General features: G+C 49.9%; 2 protein-coding genes across 13 annotated transcripts in view; both read left to right on the top strand.

Moving 5' to 3' along the window:
• The window catches only part of LOC138753147 (calmin-like), a 69,194-nt gene extending 58,515 nt beyond the window's left edge, over positions 1–10,679 (top strand). For all 4 annotated transcript variants that reach the window (XM_069915727.1, XM_069915730.1, XM_069915728.1 and 1 more), the window contains 2 exons: positions 1,346–1,404; positions 6,842–10,679. In XM_069915727.1, the coding sequence (XP_069771828.1) occupies positions 1,346–1,404; positions 6,842–7,058 (276 nt within the window). In that variant the 3' untranslated portion in view covers positions 7,059–10,679. The remainder of the gene's footprint in view (positions 1–1,345; positions 1,405–6,841) is intronic.
• A 3,837-nt stretch (positions 10,680–14,516) lies between these two features.
• Positions 14,517–27,526, top strand: part of dicer1 (dicer 1, ribonuclease type III) — a 173,393-nt gene continuing 160,383 nt past the window's right edge. For 3 of the 9 annotated variants that reach the window (XM_069915721.1, XM_069915724.1, XM_069915720.1), the window contains exon 1: positions 18,055–19,477. The gene's annotated coding sequence lies outside the window, so the exon portion shown is untranslated. Of the gene's footprint in view, positions 14,628–18,053; positions 19,528–27,526 lie in introns of those variants that run through there. The other 6 variants (XM_069915719.1, XM_069915718.1, XM_069915722.1 and 3 more) reach the window with 4 other exon arrangements.

Here is a 27,526-nt window from a genome sequence, read left to right as displayed (position 1 = left end):
TTTAACAAATTTAGTCGCATAGCACGGTAACAGGCCCTTCCGCCCTAAGATCCCTTGCCCCCAATTAACCTACAAACCCTCCCCACGCCCTGTGTGTTTTTGGAGGTTGGGAGGAAACCAGAACACCCGGAGGAAACTCATTCAGAAACGGAAAGTACGAACTGATTCAATCCCGGGTCGCTGGGTGCTGGTGGCTGCACTAACTTCTGGGCTGTGTTGCTCCATGAGGACTTCGAAGGAAGAGATGTGATAACGAGTTTATTGTCATCCACATTCTACATATGCACTGAAATTCTTCCTTGCTACAGCCAATCAGGTACTTTGTAAATAAAAATAACTGCACACCTAACTGAATTAAAAAGAGTCAATAAATACGTAAGATAGATAATAAATATTCACAGTAACCCAGCGCAAAAAAAAATGTAACTTTGCAAAAGAGCAGACAGTCATTTTGTGGATCAAAGTTCTGATTTCTGGTCAGAGTACGTACATGACAACCCTGAGATTTCTTATCCTGCGGGCACGGCAGAATGACCACTAATTGGTAATTGTACTCAAGAAAAGATGTATGTACAAAGGAGAGAAATGGAAGCAAGAAAGCAGTGCAAACAAACCATGCAATACAGAAAATAAATAATGTGCAAAGTCAGATCTTTAAATGAGTCTCTGATTGAGATTGTTGTCAGGAGTCTGATGTGGTGGGTAAAACATCCATTTTACAATCCCAAGAATTGCCCTTGTAACTTCTGGCAGATTAGTTCAAGTTTATTGTCGTCCAATTTACAAGTTCAACCCGATGAAACAGTGTTCTCCAGTCCTCTGTGCAAAACACGCCAACACACAACCAGAGATAACACACACATACAGACAAGCGATACGCACGCAGGAGATGTATAGGTAAAGATATAAATATTGTTAAATAAAGAGTCTCGGATGGTCTGTTCCTTTGGTCGTTCACCATTCTCACTGCCCGTGGGAAGAAGCTGATCCTCAGCCTGGAGGTGCTGGCCCTGATCCTCCTGGATCTCTTCCCCGACAGGAACAGCTGCGAGATGCTGTGTGCGGGGCGGAAGGAGTCCTCAGTGATTTTGCACACCCTCTTCAGACAATGATCCCGGTAGAGCACATTGATGGGGTGGGGGTGGGGGGGGTGGTGGGTAGAGGCCCCAGTGATCCTCTCTGCCGCTCCGATGGTCCTGCAGATTGACCTCTGATTCAATGCTCTAAGCAGCTGCAGAGAATAACAGGGGGGGGAGGTGGTTTCTGGTTTATGAAACGTAGATTCTGCAGCAACATGATTTTATAATTTACCACTGGCATCTTTTATTAACTTTTTGAATGGCAGGTGCCGGATGGGCAGCTACTGCTGAATGAACCGACGGAGCAAATGTCTTTCCAAAGAAGGTAAGAATAAGGACCAATAGTTCATCTATCAATGCAGTCTTGGACGTGGAACATAGACCGATGCAGCTGGTACAGTCCCTTCAGCTTATGAGGCTGTGCCAATCTATATAAACCTACACAACAATCTAACCCTTCCCTACCTCACACCCATAACCCTCTATTTTTCTTGCATTCATGTGCCTGTCTGGTCTTTTGAATGTCCCTATTGTACCAGCCTCCACCACCATCCCTGGCAATGCCTTCCAGCCATCCGCCCCCCACGCCCCCCCAACTCCCTGTGTTTAAAAAGACCAGGGATGTGATGTTGAGGCTTTTTCAGGTCCTGGTGAGACCTCACGTGGAGGATTGTGAGCAGTTTTGAGTTCCTCATTTAAGAAAGGATGTGCTGACGTTGGAGAGGGTTCAGAGGAGGTTCACAAGGATGATTCTGGGAATGAAAGGGTTATCAATGATGAGTGTTTGACAGCTCTTGGCCTGGACTCGCTGGAATTTAGGAGAGAGTCGAGGATAAGAGGGCACAACCTAGAACAGGGGCTGAGGAATTTCTTCAGCCAGAGGGCGGTGAATCTATGGAATTTGTTGCCACAGGCAGTTGTGGAGGCCAATTCATTGGGTGGATTTAATGCAGAGATTGATAGGTTCTTGATCAGCCAGGGCATCAAAGGTTATGGGGAAAAGGCCGAGTAGTGGGACTTATTTCTGCTCCTATGTCTTATGGTCTTGCAGGCCACCAAACCATAATATTGCAGTGGCACAGGCTATAAAACAAAAAAGATACCTGGGCCTGCAAGAATAGAACAGTAGCTGTCATGGGGTCCTTTAACTTGCACGTCAATTGGGCAAATCACGCTGGTCAAGGCAGTCTTGAGGAGGAACTTCATGGACAGGATTGAGGTAACTTGAAGAGCATACTACCGACGTACAAGGGAGCAGGGAATCTGAGATCTCGTCCTGTGCATTGAGACAGGCCCCACAATTACTGCATCCACAGACTATCCAGCAAGAACTGCCGAGTTCCTCCAGCAGGTTTGTGCCATATTGTACAATTGCAGTGTCTGCAGAAGGTCAAATGTTGTAGTTGGGGGTCTTCTCAGAAAGAATGACCATGGCATGGTTAAATTTCTCACACAAGTGGAGGGGTGTAGTGGGACGATCTAAAAACAATGGGATGGGAGGAGTTAGTTGGCGTAGACTGGGAACACAGACTGTAGGGTTGGAGCTTGTTCACAGTCCTCAACAAAGTATATTCTAGTTCAAAGCAAGGGCAGTAAGGGTGGAGAGAGCCAGCCTTGGATTGATTGAGGAAATAAGGGAAGGCATTAAACAAAAGCCAAGTCGGCAAGAGTATTGGGAAGTTGGGGAAAACTTTAAAAAGCAGCATCGGATCACTAAGCAACCAATAAAGTAAAGGTAGGAGGATGAAAGTGAAGTGGACAAAATATTTAAATAAAAACAGATAGTAAAACTATATGAAGCCTAAGGGGTGGCTGAATTGGAGGATGAGAAGGGGCTGTTAATGTTGGGTAAAGCGGAAATGGCCGAGGCGTTTTGTGTCGGTCGTCGAGGGAGAGGACAAATGCAGCGTGCCAGCTGCGATGCGAGGTGAGGAGCGTGGCACATTTGCTCTCAGTAAAGAGCAAACTAGTGGGCCAGCTGCAGGCGTACAGGGACCTGATGAGGCTGCACCTGGAAAACTGCGAGCAGTTCTAGTCTCCTCACTTGAGGAAGGATCCTCTGCCTTTGGGGGTGGTGTAGAGGATGTTCGCCGGGTTAGTTCTGGAGAAGCGAGGGGTTAGCCGATGAGGAGAGTCTTGAAACATCGACCTTTTCTGATGCTCCTCGACCCTCCAGCAGATTTTGCTCCGTCTGCAAGCTCTCGTGTGGAATTGCCCTCAACGACAAGAATATTGTTTTGGATACTATTGGGGTGGACGATTTACCAGAGACAAGTCCTGGCTCAGAAGTGAAGTTGTTTGGGGGGGGGGCGGATAGAGGATGAGAGCTATGGTGATTTGGGACTCATTGGTTAAGAGAGCAGTTAGGAGGTTGGATGAACGAGATCAAGGCTCCTGTATGGTACGTTGCCTCTCAGGTGACAGGGTCAGGAGACGTCTCTGATCAAGTTCACAGCATTCTGGAGGGGGAGGATGAGCAGCCGGATGTCGTGGCCCACGTGGGGACCAATGACATAGGTAGAAGTAGGATGAGGTCCTAAAGGTGGAATGTAGGGAGTTAGGGAAGAAGTTAAAAAGCCAGACCTCAAGGGTGGTGCACCAGAGAGGGTAGGAACAGAAAGTTGTGGCAGATGAATGCGTGGCTGAAAGGTGGGTGCAGAGGGCAGGGGTTTAGATTTCTGGATCATTGGGATTTCCTCTGGAGAAGGTCTGACCCATACAAAAAGGACAGACTGCACCTGAACTGGAGGGGGACCAATATTCTAGTGGCAAGCTTTGCTAGAGCTGTTGGGGAGGGGTTGAACTCGTTTGGCAGGAGGGGTGGGAATCAGAATGTGAGGGCAGAAATTAGGGTAGAAGAACAAAAGCATGATGCTCTGTGTTTTGAGTTGGTGAGGAAGGACGGGCAGGGGATAAAACATAAAGGGAGCCAGTTAGAGGGGTTGAAATTGATCTATTTTAATGCTGGGAGTATTAGGAATAAAGGGGATGAACTTTGAGCTTGGATCAGTTTGTGGAACTACGATGTTGTGGCCGTCACTGAAACTTGGCTGGAGGAAGGGCAGGATCAGCTGATGCAGGTTCTGGGGTTTAGGGGTTTTAAAAGGAATAGGATGAGAGGTAGAAAGGGGGGGAGGGGAATGGGGGAGTAGAATTACTGGTCAGGGATAGTATCACGTCTATAGAAAGGGAGGAGGCTACAGAGGGAATGTCTGCAGAGTCGCTGTGGATGGAAGTCAGAAACAAGAAGGGAGCTATCACTGGGCTGGGAGTCATCTATAGGCCCCCAAATAGCCCTCGGGACACAGAGCTGCAAATAAGCAGTCAGATTTTGGAATGGTGCAGGAAACACAGGGTTGTAGTTTTGGGTGATTTCAACATCCCTGATATTGAGCCTGACTGCAAGAGGGAGAGATGGGGCTGAATTTGTCAGGTGTGTACAAGAAGGATTGCTGACACAGTATGTGGACCAGCCGATAAGAGAGGCCAAACTGGATCCAGTTCTGGGTAATGAACCTGGTCAGGGGGCGGAGCTCACGTTGAGGGAACATTTTGGTGAGAGTGACCACAACTCCCTGAGCCTTAGTAGAGCTACGGAAAAGGATATGAACAGATAAAATGGGAAAGTGCTTAACTGGGAAAGGTCTAATTATGAAGGGATGAGGCAGGAACTAGCAAGAATAAATTGGAAATAGACGTTTAAGGGTGAAAGCACAGAAGTAATGTGGAGGAAGTTTAGGGACCACTTGTGCTGGGTTCAGGAGGTTGGTGCCACTGGGACAAGGAAAAGATGGTAGGAAAAGGGGACCGTGACTGATGAAACAGGTCAGGCAACTAGTCAAGAGGAAGAAAGAAACATATGTTAGATATAGGAAGCAGGAAAGGCTCATGAGAAATATATGGCAGCCAGGATGGAGCTGAAAAAAGGACTTAGGAGAGTTCAAAGGAGGCACGAGAAGGTCTTGTAGGATTAAGGAGAACCCCAGGGTGTTCTATGCGTATGCGAGGAACAGAAGGATGATGAGAATTAAGGTGGGGCTGCTAAAGGATATAGTAAACAACGTATCTGGAGGTGGAGAAGATTTGGGAAGATTATAAATGAATGCTTTCACAAGAGAAAAGCACCTTGATCACAATGAGATCAAAATTGAACAGGCCTGTGTGCTGGACAATGTGGAGATTAAGGAAGAAGAAATGTTGTATCTTTTTAAAAATATCAAGATTGATAAGTCCCTGGGACCAGATGCGATATACCCCAGGCTGCTGTGGGAAGTGAGAGAAGAGATATCTGGGGCAGTAGCTATGATCTTTGAATCCTCTTTGGCCACAGGGGAGGTGGCGGTGGATTGGAGAATGGCAAATGTAGGCCCCTTGTTTAAAAAAGGTAATAGGGAGACTCCTGGGAATTATAGACCGGTGAGTCTTATGTCAGGGGTGTGTAAACTAATGGAGGGGATTCTTAAGGACAGGATCTATGAGTATTTGGAGACGTCCAGTCTACTCAAGGATAGTCAGCATGGCTTTATGAAGGGAAGGTCATGCCTCACAAGTCTAATTGAGTTTTTTAAGGAGGTAACAAAAGAAATTGATGAGGGTAGGGTGGTAGGTGTGGTCCACGTGGATTTTAGCAAGACATATGATATGTTCCCCCATCCAGAAAGTCATGAGGAATGGGATCAGTGGAACCTTGGCTGTGTGGATAAAAAATTGGCTTATAGGAGGAAAGCAGAGGGTAGTAGTAGAAGGAAAGTTTTCTGCCTGGAGGTCAGTGACTAGTGGAGGGGCCGCAAGGATCTGTTCTTTGTGATTTTTATAAATGACCTGGATGAAGAGGCGGAAGGATGGGACAGTAAGTTTTTGGATGACATGAAGGTTGGAGGAGTTGTAGATGGAGCTGAGGGTTGTCGATAGTTACAAGACAATATGGACAGGAGTTGGGCAGAAAAGTGGCAGATGGAGTTCAATCTAGATAAGTGTGAGGAGATGCATTGTGGAAGGACAAACCAGAAGGGTGAGAACAGGGTTAATGGTTGGTTACTTAAGAGTGTGGATGAACAGAGGCTCCTTGGGGACCAAATCCATACATCCCTCAAGGTCACCGTACAGGTTGATAGGATAGTTAAGAAGGCCTATGGGATGCTGGGGTTCATTAATAGAGGGATTAAGTTCAGGAGAAGAGAGGTCATGTTGCAACTCTACAAATCTCTGGTGAGATCACTCTTAGAATTTTGTGTTCAGTCTGGTCACCTCATTATAAGAGGCATGTGAAAGCCATGGAGAGGTTGCAGAGGAGACTGACCAAGGTTTACTTGGATTGGAAAGCAATCTTCTGAGGCAAGGTTCGCAGAGCTGGGGCTTTTCTCTTTGGAGAGTAGAAGGATGAGAGGAGACTTAATAGAGATCTGCAAGATTCCGAGAGGCGTAGATAGGGTGGACGGCCAGTGCCTGTTTCCCAGTGCAGGATCAGGGACAAAGTGAAGGGAGGGAAGTTTAGGGGAGACATTAGGGGTAAGTTTATTAAACAGAGAGTTGTGGGTGCCTGGAATGCCTTGCCAGGTGGTGGGGGCATTTAAGAGAATTTTAGACAGACACATGAATGAAAGAAAGATCTTTTTTTTAATGGAATATATGGGTCAGCACAACATTGAGGGCCAAAGGGCCTGGACTGTGCTGTAAAGTTCTATGTTCTGCATGACTAGTATGACTATTTTTTCAAGCGTTCAATGTGACTGAGGCCTTGGTCCTTGTTTATCCTCTCCTAGTATATACTACAAGTCAGACCTACAATCCTACAACCCAAATAAGTTGACATTGGGTTTCCGAGGTGCTTCCATTGACGAACGTGATGAGATATCTTTGGGATCAACTGCACACCCTCACCTACCGTACCTGGTTATTCTGCTCTGGATGGGAGTGTATTGGATGTTCATTCTTCTACACGTTGACCTGGAGTCCTTGGGACAGTTTACATCCAGTTAATGTGACCATGTAGTCCAAATTATCCTTTTGTTTACAGTTGATGCTTTGGTGACTGGTTTGAGTCTTATCTATTCTTCCACATTTTTCGACTTATTCTCGAATGTTCCTGACATTCTATATCCAGTAGTAAAATCCTACTGTCCCAAAGTTTTTAATATACTTTAATGGCCTGTTTTATAACTGCATTCACTGGTTGAAAATTAAGAGACCATTCTTCTTCCATAAAATCTGAAAGAAGCGGTTTGTTGTGACTCCTCCATCACTGATTCCTGTGTGCACATTCACAAAGAAAAGCATGTTACAATCCTTCCATGGGTGGACGTTGCCACTGGGCTAGAAGTTGGAAGTGAAAGGAAACTTTGTGTGAGAGGTGTGAGTGCAAGAACATGAACATATTGACAGGTATGAAACAAGCTTTTTAAATTATTTTACTTTTCTGTTGGGGTACTTGATTAGTATGTTGCAGCCTGGTGTGCTCATGCCAAAACAGAGTAGAAAATACAGGGGATGTTGAAATTTTAAGTAGGCTGGAGGAATGAAACAAAGGTTGAAGATTTGGGTACAAGCTAGCAAGGTGGGGATGTTCCGGTGATTATAGTAGAGAATACCCGGGGAATGCCATGTCCCCACTCCACTCTCTGTCCTGGTGCAGGGTTTCGATCTGAAATGTCATCAAGTCCTCTTCCCACCCCACCCCTGATTAGATGCAGTTCGACACCCCCTCCCTCCCACCCCCCCCCCCCCTTCCACCTCCCCCTGAGTTCATCCGGCAGATCGTTTATTGCATAATATATAAATGCAGGATGTGTTGCTTTTTAATGCCAATCCAATGCTGCAAAACCTTTGTTACTCAACTGCAAGAGGGTTTGAAACTTTGATAAGGGATATCCCTTGGCATAGCTGAAAATCAAGGACAAGGTCTTGCCACGGTTTTGTGTGGCCTTCTCTCAGCGCAATTTCTTTCTTTTTCATCCAGCTAATGGCAGTGATACCTAAAATGATGGGAAGTAGAGGCTGGACCTTTGCTGTTTCAGAAGTTAACATACAGGGGCTAATGAATGGCATTTTGCATTAGTGTGTCTGCGTTGGTGCGAGCCTGTGGGGGACTCGTCAAGTGTTTTTCCCCCTCGATGTTCCCATGAAGTGGCAGCTTCCTCGACTCTGTAAATCCTCAGCTGCTACCGATAGCCATTAGCACTTTAGAGAGTGTCCTGGCTCATCAGATCTTGGCTCTTGCTGGTCCACACGAGGTCCTAACGGGCTAAAGCCCCTGGTTCCTGATGAGGAGCAGGAACCCCAGCTTGCCTGCATACACGCACCACAGCTCCCAGTGCCTGGTCTAGCCAAGCTTAAACCTGGGGTTTACTCGTCTTCATTCTTCAATGGTACACTGGCATTCATCTTAATTAATCTCTTCAATCTGCCCTTACATTCACCACCCCTTTCTCAAATCTCCAATTGTCGTCCAACCAGAAATGTCCTCTTCCATGATGCTTAAACAAGGAGTCCGGCAGAGTCATTTATAAGTGCTATTAGATTATGTTTACAAAAAATATAGATGCTACTTGTCAGAGAGTCGTGGACCAATGTTAAATTAGAATATTCTCGAGATGATTTCATCTGTAGTTAGAGGAAGGTAGAGAACTCTGTACCAAAGTCAAAAATGTGAGTGTTTCACCAGCCAGATGGCATTAACATCAAATTCTTTGCTTTCTGTTATCTGCCCCCCCCCCCCCCCACTTCCAATGCCAAGATCATCTTTGGCAGGCATCCACCAGGACCTGCTTCCTCTAGTGATGCCCTTGCAGGCAACTTGCCTCATGGTTATCGAGTAGTACACACTGATCCATGTCAGGAAGGGAGTCATCGAGGATGGGAAGGGAGCAAAATCAGTTTGTTTTCCTTGTACTGGAGTTAGTGCAGGCCTTCAGCTGCAATAGGATCTAAATAAGACACTATCACTTATTTATTTACTGGCAGGCTCAGTATCACTGCTTTAGGTTCGATTTTTAAACTCCAAAGAGATGAATTTAATCAATCGATTTTTATTGGATCAAAATTTATCTTTGTAAAAACATTAATGTACAAGGAATCAATTCATGACTGTTTGTTTCCCAATAGTTTTTGGGTTAAGACCAGGACTCCGACAGGGCTGTGTGGTTAAGGCTACTGACGTGGAAATGGATGGGTCTTGCCAGGGAGGATTCTGGGAATTCCTGGAAGCAACTACAGGCAGTCCCCGGGTTACAAATTAGGTCCGTTCCTAAGCCTGGGTTTAGGTTGAATTTGTAGGTAAGTCGGAACAGGTGCATATGGTTCTTATTTAGCGTCAGTCAAATTTCAAGGGAGGTTTGCGCAGAGCGTTTCTTGCATTGGATTTATGCTTTGGAAGCATGGTTACAAGGGTAAATAACCATGATCCGATTTAAAATGGCGACCGGTGTTCTCCCTCCTCGAACGGCTGAAGCAGCGTGTTTGTAAGTAAGAGTTGTCCGTAAGTCAGACACTCATAACCCAGGGACTGCCTGGACTAGGGCAGTAGTTCTCTGCTTTTTCTCCCCACTCACATACCACCTCGAGCAATCCCTTACTAACCACAGAAGCACCTTGTGCTCCATGGCTATTAAGGGATTATTTAAGGTGGCATGTGAGTGGAGGAAAAGAAGGTCGAGAACCACTGTACTCAGGGAATAACTCCAGAGCATGTTTCAGTTGACTCTCCGATGAGAAGGCAGTCAGTGCTACTGCTCTCTGGAATCTAGGGAAGTGACTCTGGGCAAATAGTGTCTCCGAATCAGTCTCAGGAACCAGTGTCGGGCGTATTCCTCATGGGTTATGATATTTGCAGGAAAATGAATGTCCTACCAAGCAATAGTATCCCATTTAGATGTGGGCCATCCCTTTCAGTGTGGAACTGTTGCCAACCTTCTCCCTGCACCCTGGCTGAGAGAGTCGCAGTCCGATGATTTTGCAGTCAGCTCAAGGGCTTGCATTTCTGAAATCCTTCCAGACCCTTAACTGTGGCTCAGGACTCTGATTTCATCAGATGTCTGGATCAGGAAAATAACGAGGAAAATGACTACCTCCTGCCAATTACTGTAAGGGGCAGCCCTTTCAACAAGGGGCAGTTGGCATCCTAAGTATGGCCCAGAAGTTATGCCTCTAGACCAGTGGTTCTGAACTAGTGGACCATGTGGGTCTTTCAAATTGTTAAATAAAATACTTTGAATTAGATAAAGATGTGTTGCTTATGGAGCTGCCTTTGACTTGAAAACATTACTCATTCATGGCACGTTCGGCCGGAAGCCAGGTGGGCCTTAATCCGACGAAAGGTTGAGAACCACTGGTCCAGAGGATGTGTATTTTCCTACTGCAGGGACACCAGTCGTTCTTTGTTCTGAATAACATTTAGTTGTATGGAAGTCACATTATATTATTAAAGGATGTATCCAGTTGCATATTGGAGCAAAAAGTATATAATGAATCTTGAAATCAAAATATTTTCACACATTTATTGATAATATTTCCACAAAATGGTGTACATTTTTGGTCCAATTTTGGAATATTCTGTAAAAAAAAAGGTTTATGTCAATAAAATTCCTTCAAACTATTTAATTAAAATCTTTAAACTTTGTTGATTTTTTTTGTGTAATATTGTATGTCCACTGGTCAAAGATGTTGGGAAGTCTCACAAAATGAGGCATAATAACTATGTCTGACCTTCACGAGACAATGATGGATTTCTTCTTCTAACCAATGTAAAGGGTATTACTTCAACGCAAATATATCCAAATCATAGCCTAACTATGAAATGATGGTCCTGTGTGTTCTTTTCCCTCGTGCATGTGGAAATGTGTGTTACTCAGGATTAAGAAGAACACAGACAGGCACCTGAACCAAAAGCTGCGGGGAGCAGGGAGGAGCGGCCCAATTAAAGCTTTTAATAAAATACGAAAGTCTGCAGACACCATGAATGAAGTAAAAAAACACAATGCTGGAGGAACTCAGCAGGTCAAACTGTGCAGCAAAATTAAAGATACACAACCGACGTTTTGGGCTTTCGCTGATGTGTTTGACCATGGCCTTGTATTGTCCCACCAAAACAACCTGTAAATTGGAGGGGGAACATTGGATTTTCCATTTGGGCTCTCTCCAAACGGATGGCGTTAACACTGTCTTCTCTGGTTTCTGCTACCCTGCTCTGCCTGTTCACCCTCTCTTCCCCATCCCTCAGTCTCCAGTTCTCCATTCACAGAGCCATCCCGCCCCCCCTCTCACTCCCTCCCTTATCTGCTTATTACCACCTGCCTGTGGGACTGTGGTCGATCGCCTGTCCATACCCCCCACCATTTTGTTTGGCGCCTGTCGACAATTTTTCATACCTTGGTAAAGGGCTCAAGCCCGAAATGTTGGTTTTGTGTCTTTATTCTTTGCTAAAGCACTTGGACTAGCTGAATTTTTCCAGCATTGTGCTTTTATTTTGAATTAAAGTTTTATACAGCTGCAGCATTACTTCCCCACTTTCATACTCAATACAGAACAGATGTCCAAGACACAAAGCCACATTGACCATCCTCTTCAGTCCTCCCCTTTCCAAATGCAGGTAGATCTGGTCTCTCTGAATCTCCTCCACCAATGTTTGACACACCGGCCCGGAGATTTCTGCTTCGTCCTAACGACTCATCTTGAGTAAGGGCACGGCATTGGCCAGCCTCCAATCTTCCAGTACCTCACCCTTGCCTAAGGAAGATGCAAAAATCTTTGCAGGGACCCAGTGATACCTTGTGCAACACAAAAGTCTGCAGACGCTGAGATTGTAGTAGAAACACACCAAAATGCTGGAGGAACTCGGCTGGTCTCGCAGCGTCCATAGGAGGTAAGGATATATCACTGACGTTTCGGGCTTGAGCCCTTCCTCAAGGAATAAGCAAAGAACAGGAAGGTGTATGAAGGGAGTCTGAAGGCTGGATGGGGGAGGTGTCCAGATCAACAAAAGGTGTTAATTCGATATGATAAGAGGAGATGAGAGAATTGATTTTGGCTCTGTGAAAGGAGACAGAGGGAAAAGGGAGAGGAAGCTGGAGGAAGGATGACAGGGGGAAAAGGGTTTTTACAGAAAATGGAGAAGTCGATGTTAATGCCATGTGGATGGAGGGTGCCCAGACAGAAGATGAGGTGTTCTTCCAGTTTGTGGGTGGTCGCAGTCTGGCAGTGCATGAGATCATGGACAGAAATGCTGGCAAGGGAATGGGATGGGGAAATGAAGTGGGTGACCACTGGGAGATCCACACTATTGCGGTAGACAGGGCAGAAGTGCTCAACAAAGCGATCTCCCAGTCTGCATCCAGTTTCTCTGATGTAGAGGAGACCACAACGGGATCATTGGATGACACCTGCAGATTCACAAATGAGGTGTTGCTTCACTTGGAAGGACCATTTGAAGGACGGTGAAAGCTTCCTATGCTTTATCCACATGATCATGTTTAGCACCTTTGAACATAGAACACTACAGCACAGTTGGGGCCCTTCAGCTGTCAATGTTGTGCCGACCTATATATTAAAAAAAAATACTAAACCCTTCCTACCCTGAAACCCTCCATTTTGCTTTCATCCATGTGCTTGTCTAAGAGTCTCTTAAATGCCCCTAATGTTTCAACCTCCACCACCATCCCTGGCAAATCATTCCAGGCACCTACAAGTCTCTGCCTCAAACAAAACTTATCCCTGATGTCTCTCCTAAACTTCCCTCCCTTCACTTTGTACATGTGTCCTCTGGTCTTTGCTACTCCTTCCCTGGGAAGCAGGTGCTCGCCGTCTATCCTCTTGTAATCTTGTCGACCTCCATTGGTGCGAGGTTAATTTTTCATGGTGGGAGGATGCATGTGGGAAAAGATGGAGCACCAGCGTACAAGAGATGGCAATGAGTCAGCATACAGGAGGAGATTGAAAACTGGGCCAAACAGTGCACCAACAACAACCTTGCACTCGGTGTCACCGAAACCAAGGGGCTGATTGTTGACTTCATGAAATCTGGCAAATTTCTACCGAGGTGGGGTAGAAAGTATGCTGAACAGCTGCATCACGGTCTGGTGCAGAGACCCCAACACCCCCTGAGCGTAAAGCCCTCCTAACAGTCGAAGACCTCGCAGGGACATCACAGGTAAAACCCTCCGCACCGTCGAGAGCATCCGCACGAAACGCTGCCGTCGGAGAGCAGCAGCAATCATTGAGGATCCACACCACCCAGCACACGCTCTGTTATGGCTGCTGCCATCAGGAAAGAGGCCTGGGTGCCACAAGACTCACATCACAGTTGCTACCCCACCTCCATCAGACTCCTAAATGGCAAACTCAGTCAGAGACTCATCGAAGGACTCTTGCTTGTGTATGTGACTGATTTTTTAAAATTCTCTCAGTATTACACAGTTTGTTTACATTATTCATTTACAGGTGTACATGTCTTTTTCTTCATTGGCTTGGCTTCGATGACGAAGATTTATGGAGGGGTAATGTCCACGTCAGCTGCAGGCTCGTTGGTGGCTGACAAGTCCGATGCGGGACAGGCAGACACGGTTGCAGCGGAAAATTGGTGGGTTGGGGTTGGGTGTTGGGTTTTTCCTCCTTTGCCTTTTGTCAGTGAGGTGGGCTCTGCGGTCTTCTTCAAAGGAGGTTGCTGCCCGCCGAACTGTGAGGCGCCAAGATGCACGGTTGGAGGCGTTATCAGCCCATTGGCGGTGGTCAATGTGGCAGGCACCAAGAGATTTCTTTAGGCAGTCCTTGTAGCTCTTCTTTGGTGCACCTCTGTCACGGTGGCCAGTGGAGAGCTCGCCATATAACACGATCTTGGGAAGGCGATGGTCCTCCATTCTGGAGACGTGACCCACCCAGCGCAGCTGGATCTTCAGCAGCGTGGACTCGATGCTGTCGGCCTCTGCCATCTCGAGTACATGTACCATTGGGGAAAAAGGTACAGGAGCCTGAAGACGAGCACCCAGCGGAACAAGGGCGGCTTCTTCCCCGCCGCCATCAGATTCCTGAATGATCAATGAACCCCAGACACGGCCTGACTTTTCGTGCACTGGTCTTTTAATTTTCCTGGTAATGTTATAATGGTAACTCTGGCACAAAACCCCGAATTTCATGAGGATAAATCCTGAATCTGATGTTGACTCCAATTTATTTTTGCATTTCCAATTCGGCCGGGCCCGCAGGAAAGAAGAATTTCCTGGTGATACTGGGCTGTGACTGATTGCCCAGCTCTGTTGAAAGGACGGGTTAAAGGTCAAGTCCAAGATGGCAGCTGCGGAATACGCCCTATCTCTCGCCGTGCAGAGGGACGCCGAGGCCCCGCTGCAACGCGCGAGCTCATTGGGCCGCCCGGCCGGCGATGGCAGCCTGCTCCAATAGGAACGAGCGTGACGCCGGCGGCGCCGGGAGGGGGCCCGGCCGGGGCGGGTGCGCGCGCAGCTCCACGGGGGTCCGCCGGCCAGGTGAAGCGCGAGGAGGCGGGAGAGGAGCAGCGGCCGCCGCAACAACAACTCCGAGGAGGAGGAGAGCGGCGCCACTGAGGCGAGAGGCGGCGGGGGGGGGGAGGGAAGGGGCACCGCGACCACCCCCCCTCCCTCTCCCCCTCCCCCACTCCCACCCCCCCACCGTGCTCAATGCTGCCTTCCAGCCCGGGGGGGGGGGGGGGGTGAGCGCCTCACGGCGGGATTGGGGGGGGGATCCGGGGGTCTCGGTCACGATGCCGCCGTGAGGGGGGGGGGGGACGGGCCCCGGGTCCCGGGTCCGACGGGCGGGCGGGCGGGTGCGCCAAGGTCGCGCTGCGGCCTAGTGCTCAGGCTTCACCGGCGGGGGGGTCCGGCCGGGGTCTCGAGGCCTTCGGGGAGGGGGGGGGGGTTCACCGGCTATGGGGGGGGCAGTGGGTCAGCATTAGGCCTGAGGGTGTGGGTGGGGGGGGTCTTATCCCCCTCCCCCCGGCCTTGGGTGGGTGAGGGTCTCTGCCCCCCCCGGCCTTGGGTGGGTGAGGGTCTCTGACCCCCCCCGGCCTTGGGTGAGTGAGGGTCTCTGCCCCCCCCAGCCTTGGGTGGGTGAGGGTCTCTGCCCCCCCCCGGCCTTGGATCCGTGAGGGTCTCTGCCCCCCCTGGCCTTGGGTGGGTGAGGGTCTCTGCCCCCCCCTGGCCTTGGGTGGGAGAGGGTCTCTGACCCCCCCCGGCCTTGGGTGAGTGAGGGTCTCTGCCCCCCCCAGCCTTGGGTGGGTGAGGGTCTCTGCCCCCCCCCGGCCTTGGGTGGGTCTCTGCCCCCCCCTGGCCTTGGGTGGGTGAGGGTCTCTGCCCCCCCCTGACCTTGGGTGGGTGAGGGTCTCTGCCCCCCCCGGCCTTGGGTGGGTGAGGGTCTCTGCCCCCCCTGGCCTTGGGTGGGTGAGGGTCTCTACCCCCCCCAGCCGGGTGGGTGAGGGTCTCTGCCCCCCCCCCCGGCCTTGGGTCCGTGAGGGTCTCTGCCCCCCCTGGCCTTGGGTGGGTGAGGGTCTCTGCCCCCCCCCGGCCTTGGGTCCGTGAGGGTCTCTGCCCCCCCTGGCCTTGGGTGTGTGAGGGTCTCTACCCCCCCCAGCCTTGGGTGGGTGAGGGTCTCTGCCCCCCCCCCGGCCTTGGGTCCGTGAGGGTCTCTGCCCCCCCTGGCCTTGGGTGGGTGAGGGTCTCTGCCCCCCCCCCGGCCTTGGGTCCGTGAGGGTCTCTGCCCCCCCTGGCCTTGGGTGGGTGAGGGTCTCTGCCCCCCCGGTCTTGGGTGGGTGAGGGTCTCTGCCCCCCCCTGGCCTTGGGTGGGTGAGGGTCTCTGCCCCCCCCAGCCTTGGGTGGGTGAGGGTCTCTGCCCCCCCCCGGCCTTGGGTGGGTGAGGGTCTCTGCCCCCCTGGCCTTGGGTGGGTGAGGGTCTCTGCCCCCCCCTGGCCTTGGGTGGGAGAGGGTCTCTGCCCCCCCCTGACCTTGGGTGGGTGAGGGTCTCTGCCCCCCCCGGCCTTGGATGGGTGAGGGTCACTGCCCCCTCCTGGCCTTGGGTGGGAGAGGGTCTCTGCCCCCCCCTGGCCTTGGGTGGGTGAGGGTCTCTGCCCCCCCTGGCCTTGGGTGGGTGAGGGTCTCTACCCCCCCCAGCCGGGTGGGTGAGGGTCTCTGCCCCCCCCCCCGGCCTTGGGTCCGTGAGGGTCTCTGCCCCCCCTGGCCTTGGGTGGGTGAGGGTCTCTGCCCCCCCCCGGCCTTGGGTCCGTGAGGGTCTCTGCCCCCCCTGGCCTTGGGTGTGTGAGGGTCTCTACCCCCCCCAGCCTTGGGTGGGTGAGGGTCTCTGCCCCCCCCCCCGGCCTTGGGTCCGTGAGGGTCTCTGCCCCCCCTGGCCTTGGGTGGGTGAGGGTCTCTGCCCCCCCCCGGCCTTGGGTCCGTGAGGGTCTCTGCCCCCCCTGGCCTTGGGTGGGTGAGGGTCTCTGCCCCCCCGGTCTTGGGTGGGTGAGGGTCTCTGCCCCCCCTGGCCTTGGGTGGGTGAGGGTCTCTGCCCCCCCTGGCCTTGGGTGGGTGAGGGTCTCTGCCCCCCCCGGCCTTGGGTGGGTGAGGGTCTCTGCCCCCCCCCCCGACGATGGGTGTGGGGGGTCTCTGGTCCCCCTGATGTTTGATGTGGTCTTTGTTTTCCCTCCATCTGTGGCCTTGGTTCTGGGGGTGGAGGTTTCTTTCTTCACCCCCCCACCCCCTCTCCCTGGGACTTGGGCATTGGAGGGACCTTCTGTCCCTCATCCAGTGCTTGTGTGTGGATCAGGTCTCTGTTTGCCCCCATTTCTTGGTTATGGGGGTGAAAGCTTCTGGACCTGAGTGAGTGGAAGTCTGTGCCCCTGGCCAGTGTGTTAAGAGCCAGAGGAGTTTGGACCCTATGGGATTGTCCTCTTGGGCTTTGAACTAGGGGGGAGGGAGTGGTGAGGTATGGCAGGTTGGTAGCAGCTTCAGCCTGAACACACAGACAAGTAGAGGGGTGTCCCCAGCCCTCATCTCCCCCATACCCCCACCCATTGACCTGGCTTGGTGACATGGTGGTTGGAATTGTCCAGAATCTTCTAGGGATTGAGTGTGGGCTCGGGCTTATCTGCACGAAACTTGCAGCATGGTGGGCAGTTTTGAGGCTAGTTTGACAGACAACGTAGTTTCGTACATTGGGGATGTTTAATTAAAAGCCATGGCTGATTAGCTCCATACAATACAAACCTAAAATACTCTGGAGTCAGGTCACATCAGCAGAAAGTGAAATGGATAACATTTCAGAGCCTTTCTCTAAGTCTAGTGCCTTTCTTTCCTCAGACGTTGACTGACTTGCCACATCTTGCCAGTGTTTTCCTTTCTACTTTGTCATTTGCATCATTTCAGAGTTAAATTTTACTTCTCTGTGGAGGGTTAAGTGGAAGCCATGTTTGTTGGAATCTGGACTTCTCCAGGCTTGTGAAAAAGGTTGAAGCATGTGAGATCCAAAGAAATTGGCTCTTGTGATAGGAAACAGGTTGTAGGGATTGGTTGTCTTTTCTTTGAGAAGAATTCTGCCATCTGCTGGGTAACACGGGGTTCATTCAATTGCTTTGTGATGGGGAACATAACTTCACAGCAGAAAAACTAGTGCCAATGAGAATCGCTGACTATTTTTCTCTCATTGATGCTGTTTGACCTGCTGAGACTCTCCTGCAGATTGATTTTTTTTTTTTGCTCTCATTTTCGGCATCTTCAGTGCTTTGTGAAACATGGCAAAATTGCTGGAGGAACTCAGTAGGTCATGCAGTATCCATGGAAAGCATGGACATTTTGGGCTTGTTGCCCTTTGCCAGAAAGTTGGGGGAGCAGAGGGGAGAGGAAGAAGGGGAGAGGAGCACAGGGTTGGAGGTAATGGGTGAATGCTGGTGGGAGGGGGGAATAAATGAAAGGAGGAGCTTGGAGGTGAAGGAGGGTGAGAAACATGGTCTCTGATAAGTGATGGGCAGCCGAAAGAGAAGAAAAGGAGTTAGAGGAATGAAGGAAGGGGCGGGGAAGAGAAGAAAATGAATGGGGAGGATGTTTCTGGAGATCGGAGAAGAACCAGGATGGATCACATCAAATTGGAAGAAACACAAAAGGGGAAGAATCAGGATTCCGGATCTGGAGCTTAAGGAGCCTTAAACCAGCGTTGTATTTAAGCAGTACCTGCAGCTTTATGCTTTGGAATATTAAGAGGGTAGCTAGGGAGAGAATTGATACCATTAAATGCATTTGACTAAATGACCACCAACCGGCAACACTGACCTCCACCATCATGAAGTGTTTGGAGCAACTGGTAATGGAGCACATCAAAGCGCACCTACGAGTGACAGTGGACCAATTCCAATTTGCCTACTGTACACTGACCCTCCACTCTGTCCTGACCCACCTCGAGAACGATGCCTCGTACGCCAGGATGTTGGTTGACTTCAGTACAATAATACCTCCAAGGCTGGTCGATAAACTGTCGTCGCTGGGACTCTATTCCTCTGTGCATGACTTGATTGAAAGACCACCGTCTGTCTGGGTTGGCAGCAAAACCTCCAGCCTCATGACACTGAGCACTGGCGCACCTCAGGGCTGCAGGAATATAGACAGAGTAAATGCAAGTCGGCTTTTTCCACTGAGGGTGGGTGAGCTACAAACCAGGGGGCATGGGTTAAGGGTGAAAGGGAAGAAGTTTAACAGGAACATGAGGGTACTGGAAGTCTGGATGAGCTGCCAGCTGAAGTGGTGAATGTGGGGTCAATTTTAACATTGAAGAAAAATTGGGAGAGGTGTGGAGGGCTATGGACTGGGTACAGGTCAGTGGAACAAGTTTGGCACAGAATCATAGGGCGAAAGGATCTGTTTTCTTTGCTGTAGTGTTCTAGGATTTACAGAGAGGAGGCTTGTACAGTGGTGCAAGAGCAACTTGCACATGATGGTTATGGACTTCAGGAGGATGAAGGACCACTCCCCACTACATATCCATGGCTCCATCACGGAGAGACTGGGGGAACACAAAGCTCCTTGGCATCCATTTAAAAAGACTACCAATCTTTGACCAACAATAGAAGGTGTAGCAGCACATTCACTTCCCAAGGAAGTTGAGGGGGGACAAGGCCACCATCCTAAGAATGTCGTACAAGAGTGTCCTGTCTGGTTGCATTATCATTTGATTGGAGGCAAGTTCAAAGGGTTATTAAAACTGCTAAGATGATCACTGGGGTCTCCCTTCTCTATATCAACGTTAACTACAGGGAGCGGTGCTTAAAGAGGGCTCAGAGAATCATCGATGACCCTGACCATCCAGGCTGCAGTATCTTTGAGACATTGCCTTCAAAGAAGAGGTACGAGAGCATAAAAACCAGGACTGCCAGGCTGGGAAACAGCTTCTTCCTGCAGGCGGTGAGACTTGAACAATCCTAGAAACACATCAGTTATTTTTGTATATACAGGTATGTGCTACTTAACGTCTGTTTGGGCCACATCGACGGCATATACGTCTGTGGTCCCATGATTATTCAGTTACCGTTAGCAAGACTGCAGCAATTTAGAAAAAACAATCGCTAGCTATTAGAAATTGTGTACAGTATACCCACACTGATCCCACTGCCTGCCTCGCACTCTCCCCACAGCCCTGTGTAGATCCCGTCTCTGATCCCACTGCCCTGCTCTCTCCCCACACTGATCCCTACTTTACAAACAAAGTTTACAGGTACACTAAAGTATCCCTTATAGTTTGTAAGTACACAATATGGTGTTTGCAAATTGTCCACATCACATAATGCCCAATGTCACAGAACGTATCATGGACGTTAAGTGGCACATGTGTATGTTCATTTTTACATATACTGTATATGCTGTTTATGTGTAGGGTGAGCTGTGAGTGCATTATGTACTGGAGTTTCATGTGGATTTATATATACCATCAGATGACATTGAACTTAGATCAGCATTTGTTGCAGGAAATAGCTAAGGTTTTAAATGAATCTTTACCGTTGAGAACATTGTGGAAGCTAAGGAATTGCTGCAAATGAGTTGCAAAGTCCTGGACCAGGTAGGAGGTGGTGGCTACCTTGAAGGGCATTAAGATTGACCATAGTAGAAATTGCAGAGATATTTACATTATCTTTGGCCTTGGGTCAAGTGCTGGAAGAGTGGAGGAGTTAATGTGGAACCCTAATTAAAAAGGACATGCCAAGAAACTGCAAAGTGGGCTTATATTAGAAGTAGGGAGTTGATGGAGGAGGTTCTGAGTGACAGAATTGACATTTGATAGGAAGGGACTGATTAGAGATAGTCAACATGGCTTTGTGTGTTGGAGATCATTCTCACAAATCTGATAAATGATTGCTGAGAGGAGGGCGGTGATGTACGTAAAGACTTTGTTGGTTCCACATGCCAGTTAGTCTGGAAGGTTAGATCACACGGGATCCAAATGGAAGGAGTCAGAGGATAGTGGAGGATTGCTTTTCTGATTGGAGGCCTGTGACCAATGAGTTCACAGGGAGGGGTGCTGTGTCCACAGCTGTTTGTCATCCAAATTGTTAATAAAGGTTACAGCGCCAGGGACCCATGTTCAAATCCGGCGCTGTCTGTAAGGAATCTGTACGTTCTCTGGGTTTCCTTCCACCCTCCAAAAATGTGAGGTTTGTAGGTTATTTGGGTTACTCGGGCTCGTGGGCTAGAAGGACCTGATACCAACCGAGCTGTATCTCTGTTTTATAAAATAAAAGTTAGTTGACATGAACAGCAAATTAGCAGATGAAATTGGTGGTGGTGCGATGAACGAAGGATACCTACATTTACAACCAGATCTCAATTAGTTAGAAAGGTGGCTAAGGAGTGGAAAATGGAAATCACTGCTGACAATTTTGAGATGTTGTACTTTAGTAAGTCAAATCTGGCAGGCTCGTCACCCTGCTCCCACCCACAACTCCTTACCCTGCCCTACCCCCCTCATACCTTTCCATCTACTCCTTTTAGCTCCCCTTTTCTTCCCACCCTCCTGTCGATAACCACACAATGAGGCCAAGGAAATTTCTCAATCCCTCAAAAGAGGTTGAAGAGATGTTTCTTCTGCGCTGCTGCCTTAAAATGGACTTTCAAACAAAATGTGTACTGTATTTTCAAGAAGCTGGTCATATGGTCTCCCCAACACTGATCCCCATTCTAACCCCCTGCTTCTAAGACCTTCCCCTCTTTGAGACATAGCGCTCAGTGCTCAAGTAGAGGCCTCACCTTTTGTCCCCTTCCACGTACACCTCAATGAGATTTGCGCACACCACGATGATGAACTCTTATTCTGTCGCCTCCCGGCCCACTTCCATAAATGTAACTCTCCCCCCACCCAGGACCCTTACTCCCACTTCAAGCCTTTCTCCTCGTCCTGGCCAGCTGCCCGCTCTGGACCTTTTTATTTCCAACTGCCACTGAGATATCAATAGTCTCAACCTCTCTACCCCCCTCTTGTATTCCAACCTCACCTCCTCAGAACACTCTGCCCTTCACTCTGCAACAATCGCAACCTCACCATCAAACCCACCGACAAAGGTGGGGCGGTTGTGGTCTGGTGCATTGACCTCTGTCTTGCCGAGGCCAGTCGATAGCTCTCAGACACCTCTCCTATTGACCCTCGCACATGACCCCACCACCAAACATCAAACCATTGTCTCCAACACCATCTCCAACCTCATCACCTCTGGTCACCTCCCCTCCACAGCCACTAACTTCATTCTCTCCCACCCCCACACTGGCCAGTTCTACCTCCTACCCAAGATACACAAATCCAACCATCCGGGCAGATTCATTGTTTCTGCCTGCTTCTGCCCCTCGAACTAGTTTCATCTTCCCTTAACTATCTTTTCTCCCCTGATTCAGTCCCTCCCCACCTACATCTGCCACACCTCACATTCCCTCCATTTCCTTAATGGCTTCAAATTCCCTGAACCTGATTGTTTCATCTTCACGATGGATGTCCAATCCCTTTGTACCTCTGTCCCCGACACAGAAGGTCTGAAAGCACCTCACTTTCTGGATCAGAGACCTGATCAGTCACCCTCTACCACCAGCCTCCAATGCCTGGCAGAACTTGTCCTCACCCTCAACAACTTCTTCAACTCATCTCATTTCCTCCAAATTAAAGGAGCAGGCCAATGGGAACCCGCACGGGTCCCAGCTACACCTGCCCATTGGTGGGTGTTGTGGACCAATCCATCTACACAGGCAAGAACCCCCCCCCACTCTTCCTCTGGTATATCGATGACTACATCAGGACTGTTTCATGCACCTTGATGATCTTGTCAACTTCATCCACTTCTTATCCAACTTCCACCCTGATCTCAAACTCACCTGGTCCATGTCCGATAACACTCTCCCCTTCCTGGATCTCTCTCCATTCTGGGAGACCAGATTTCCACTGACATATACTATAAATCCTCCAACACCCACAACGACCTGGACTACACTTCTTCACACCCTGCCCCCTCAAGGATTCCATCCCCTTCTCTCAATTTCTCCGTCTCCGCTGCATTTGTTCCCAAGATGAAGTCTTCCAGTCCAGAGCTTCTGAAATGTTTGCCTTCTTCCACAAATGTGGCTTCCCCTCCTCCACTCACAACAGCCTCACATGCATCTCCTCTATTTCCTGCTCATCTGCCCTGGCCCCCCCCAACCCCAGATGCAACAAACATAGAATCCCCCTCATCCTCACCTACCACCCCACAAGCCTCTGCATCCAATTTCCAGCACTTACTACAGCATCCCAATCCCAACAGACACATCTTCCCCTCTCCTCCCCCATCAGCCTTCCTCAGAGACTGCTCCCTCCGTGACTCCTTGTGCACTGATCCCTCCCCACCCATTGCATCTCCAGCACCTTACCCTGTGCCCGCAGAAGGTGCAATACTTGGGATCATACCTCCTCCCTCACCACGGTCCGGGGCCCCGAACAGGCCTTTCATGTGAAGCAACACTTGTAGATCCAGAGAACTTACTTACTGCATCCGGTGCTCCCTTTGTGGCATTCTCTACATTGGAGAGACCGATTGCAGACTGGGAGATCGCTTCACTCAGCACCTCCACTCCGTTCTCAACCACAGTGACCTCCCACCTCCGCTCTGTTTGCAACCACAGTGACCTCCCAGTAGCCAACTATTTCAATTCCGGGGTACACTTCTGCATACACATGTTTCATGTACTGTCCTACCCTGACCATCCGCAAATTGGAGGAACAACAGTTTATTTACCCTCTGGGCACCACTCTCCAGCCAGATGGCATGAACATTGCTTTTTTTAAACCTGCTCACCTTTACTTCCCCTTCCTCCATTTCCTGCCTTTCCAGTTTTTTCACCTCCACAGACCTGTTTTTCCACCCCTCCCCCAGTACTGTTCTCTCCCTCCCTTCTCCACCTACCATCTCCTGCCCTACCACCCCCTTCCCCCTCCCACTCTTTTATTTTGACGCTCACCCGCATTTTCTCTTACTTTGAAGGGCTCAATTCCGAAACGTCAGTTCTGTATCACTCTTCAGTACATAAAGCACATTGTTTGACCTGCTGAGTTTCTCCAGCATTGTTTTTTTTACAAAGAAAGTTGAAAAGTAGTTTTGAGGTCCTTTTGATCCAAAAGCCCCTGCAGCCCAATTACACCCAATTGCTCTTCAACCCTGGTAAGTTTTGAATAGTGGGAGGAAACCGGAGCACCCAGAGGAAACTCACATAGACATGGGGAGAACATTACAACTTCTCACAGACAGTGTGGGATTTGAGCCCTGGTCATTGGCGCTGTTTACAGCTAGGCTAACCATGCCACCTAAATAATAGGCATCTTGTATCTTGGGGTTTAATTTTTTTTTGTGATCCTCTTTGAAATCCCTATGGCATTTTTTTTTGGACAAACTTGTGTTACCATTGTGAAAGCTGAAAGTTAATTTGTTGGTGGTCTTGTGAAGCATCGTGGATCATTTTAGTGTGTTATTTAAAGTTCACGTTGACAGCATATGCAGTTACACCTGTAGCCTTGTCATACTCACTCTGCTTGTTAATAAGTACACCTGAGAAAATTTCTATCACATACAAACCTTTGGTTTCTGTCTATACATGCAGTCCTCGCATGACCTTTACCCTCCTCCTTCATACTGGTTCCCCTCCCCCTACAAATGTACTTTAAATTCATCAGGACAAGACAAACAAACCTACCCTCAAGGATATTAATCCCCTTCCAATTCATATGCAGTCCGTCCTGTCAGTATACATCCTACCTTCCCTGGAACAGAGCCCACCGATCTAGAAGCCTGAAGCCCTCCCTACTACATGTATCCAGCCACTTGTTAAGCCTCTTATTTCGAACCTCTCCAGCACGTGGCACAGGAAGCAATCCTGAGATCATTGCGCTAGTGCTTAACTCCCTGAACTCTCGTTGCAGGACCTCCTCACCCTTCCTACCAATGTCATTGGTCCCTACATGGACCACAACATCTGGCTGATCACCGTCCCACCGAAGAATGTTGTGAACTCGATCTGGGCTATCCCTGACCCTGGCACCAGGGAGTCAACAAACCATCTGGGTTTCACGATCTCATCCACAAAACCTCTCATTTGTCTTCTTAACTATGGAATCCCCATCACTACAGTTTGTCTCTTTTTTCCCCCTTCCCTTCTTAGCCACAGCACCAGACTCCGTGCCAGAGACATGATTGCCCCCCCCAACAGTATCGAAAATGGTATACTTGTTTTTTAGTGGGATGCCCACTGGGGTCCCTGCTGTACCTGCCTGTTTCCCCTCCCTCTCCCAACTGTAACCCATCTACCCTCTTCCTGTCTCCTAGGTGTAATATTGTCCCTGTAACTCCTCTCTGTCGCACCTTCTGCTTCCCGGATGCTCCAGAGTTTATCCACCTCCTGCTCCAAAGTCTCAACATGGCTTGTCAGGGGCATCATCTGGATGCACTTCTCACATTTGTAGTCATCAGGGAAACGACCGACTTCCCTAACAATCCACATCCTACAAGTGGAGCATTCCCCTGCTCTGGGCTCCATACCCACACTCTCCCTGTCCATTGTGTGGCTCCTGGGGGAGGCGAAAAACCAAACAAAAAAATACGGCCAATTTCAGGAAAAAACTTTTGAAAATTTCTTCCCAGCTCCCTAGTGGCAATTGAGCAAACCTCCACGAGATCAGTGAAAAAAGCAATACTAGTTCTAATATTACATAACAGTTGACACCAATAACAAAAAGAAAGAAAATTGATCCTCCTCTTTGCCGCTTCTCCCTCTTGATCTTGCTGGCCTGGACTTCTCTCTGTGGTTGACACTGCTCCAACTGGGCCTTGCTGGCCTGGACTTCTCTCTGTGGTTGACACTGCTCCAACTGGGCCTTGCTGGCCTGGACTTCTCTCTGTGGTTGACACTGCTCCAACTGGGCCTTGCTGGCCTGGACTTCTCTCTGTGGTTGACACTGCTCCAACTGGGCCTTGCTGGCCTGGACTTCTCTCTGTGGTTGACACTGCTCCAACTGGGCCTTGCTGGCCTGGACTTCTCTCTGTGGTTGACACTGCTCCAACTGGGCCTTGCTGGCCTGGACTTCTCTCTGTGGTTGACACTGCTCCAACTGGGCCTTGCTGACCTGGACTTCTCTCTGTGGTTGACACTGCTCCAACTGGGCCTTGCTGGCCTGGACTTCTCTCTGTGGTTGACACTGCTCCAACTGGGCCTTGCTGACCTGGACTTCTCTCTGTGGTTGACACTGCTCCAACTGGGCCTTGCTGGCCTGGACTTCTCTCTGTGGTTGACACTGCTCCAACTGGGCCTTGCTGGCCTGGACTTCTCTCTGTGGTTGACACTGCTCCAACTGGGCCTTGCTGGCCTGGACTTCTCTCTGTGGTTGACACTGCTCCAACTGGGCCTTGCTGGCCTGGACTTCTCTCTGTGGTTGACACTGCTCCAACTGGGCCTTGCTGACCTGGACTTCTCTCTGTGGTTGACACTGCTCCAACTGGGCCTTGCTGACCTGGACTTCTCTCTGTGGTTGACACTGCTCCAACTGGGCCTTGCTGACCTGGACTTCTCTCTGTGGTTGACACTGCTCCAACTGGGCCTTGCTGGCCTGGACTTCTCTCTGTGGTTGACACTGCTCCAACTGGGCCTTGCTGGCCTGGACTTCTCTCTGTGGTTGACACTGCTCCAACTGGGCCTTGCTGGCCTGGACTTCTCTCTGTGGTTGACACTGCTCCAACTGGGCCTTGCTGGCCTGGACTTCTCTCTGTGGTTGACACTGCTCCAACTGGGCCTTGCTGGCCTGGACTTCTCTCTGTGGTTGACACTGCTCCAACTGGGCCTTGCTGACCTGGACTTCTCTCTGTGGTTGACACTGCTCCAACTGGGCCTTGCTGGCCTGGACTTCTCTCTGTGGTTGACACTGCTCCAACTGGGCCTTGCTGGCCTGGACTTCTCTCTGTGGTTGACACTGCTCCAACTGGGCCTTGCTGGCCTGGACTTCTCTCTGTGGTTGACACTGCTCCAACTGGGCCTTGCTGGCCTGGACTTCTCTCTGTGGTTGACACTGCTCCAACTGGGCCTTGCTGACCTGGACTTCTCTCTGTGGTTGACACTGCTCCAACTGGGCCTTGCTGACCTGGACTTCTCTCTGTGGTTGACACTGCTCCAACTGGGCCTTGCTGGCCTGGACTTCTCTCTGTGGTTGACACTGCTCCAACTGGGCCTTGCTGGCCTGGACTTCTCTCTGTGGTTGACACTGCTCCAACTGGGCCTTGCTGGCCTGGACTTCTCTCTGTGGTTGACACTGCTCCAACTGGGCCTTGCTGGCCTGGACTTCTCTCTGTGGTTGACACTGCTCCAACTGGGCCTTGCTGACCTGGACTTCTCTCTGTGGTTGACACTGCTCCAACTGGGCCTTGCTGACCTGGACTTCTCTCTGTGGTTGACACTGCTCCAACTGGGCCTTGCTGGCCTGGACTTCTCTCTGTGGTTGACACTGCTCCAACTGGGCCTTGCTGGCCTGGACTTCTCTCTGTGGTTGACACTGCTCCAACTGGGCCTTGCTGGCCTGGACTTCTCTCTGTGGTTGACACTGCTCCAACTGGGCCTTGCTGACCTGGACTTCTCTCTGTGGTTGACACTGCTCCAACTGGGCCTTGCTGACCTGGACTTCTCTCTGTGGTTGACACTGCTCCAACTGGGCCTTGCTGGCCTGGACTTCTCTCTGTGGTTGACACTGCTCCAACTGGGCCTTGCTGGGCCTGGGCTCTGTTTGCTTAGCCTCACTGTGCCTGACATCCTTGGGGTCTCTTTGTCCGGGTAACTCATCAACCCTGTTACTCCTCCTCCTGTGATCGGACCTCTCCCTCGTTGAACTCGCTGGAACTCCCCCACCTTTTACTCTGATTTTCTTACTTTGAGTATAATTGTTTGAGTTTTGACCAAGCTTTGGCCACC

The sequence above is a fragment of the Narcine bancroftii genome, chromosome 2 (assembly GCF_036971445.1).
Source record: "Narcine bancroftii isolate sNarBan1 chromosome 2, sNarBan1.hap1, whole genome shotgun sequence".
Lineage (NCBI taxonomy): Eukaryota > Metazoa > Chordata > Chondrichthyes > Torpediniformes > Narcinidae > Narcine > Narcine bancroftii.
Note: the sequence above shows the minus strand (reverse complement) of the source record. Positions and strands in the feature narration are given on the sequence as shown.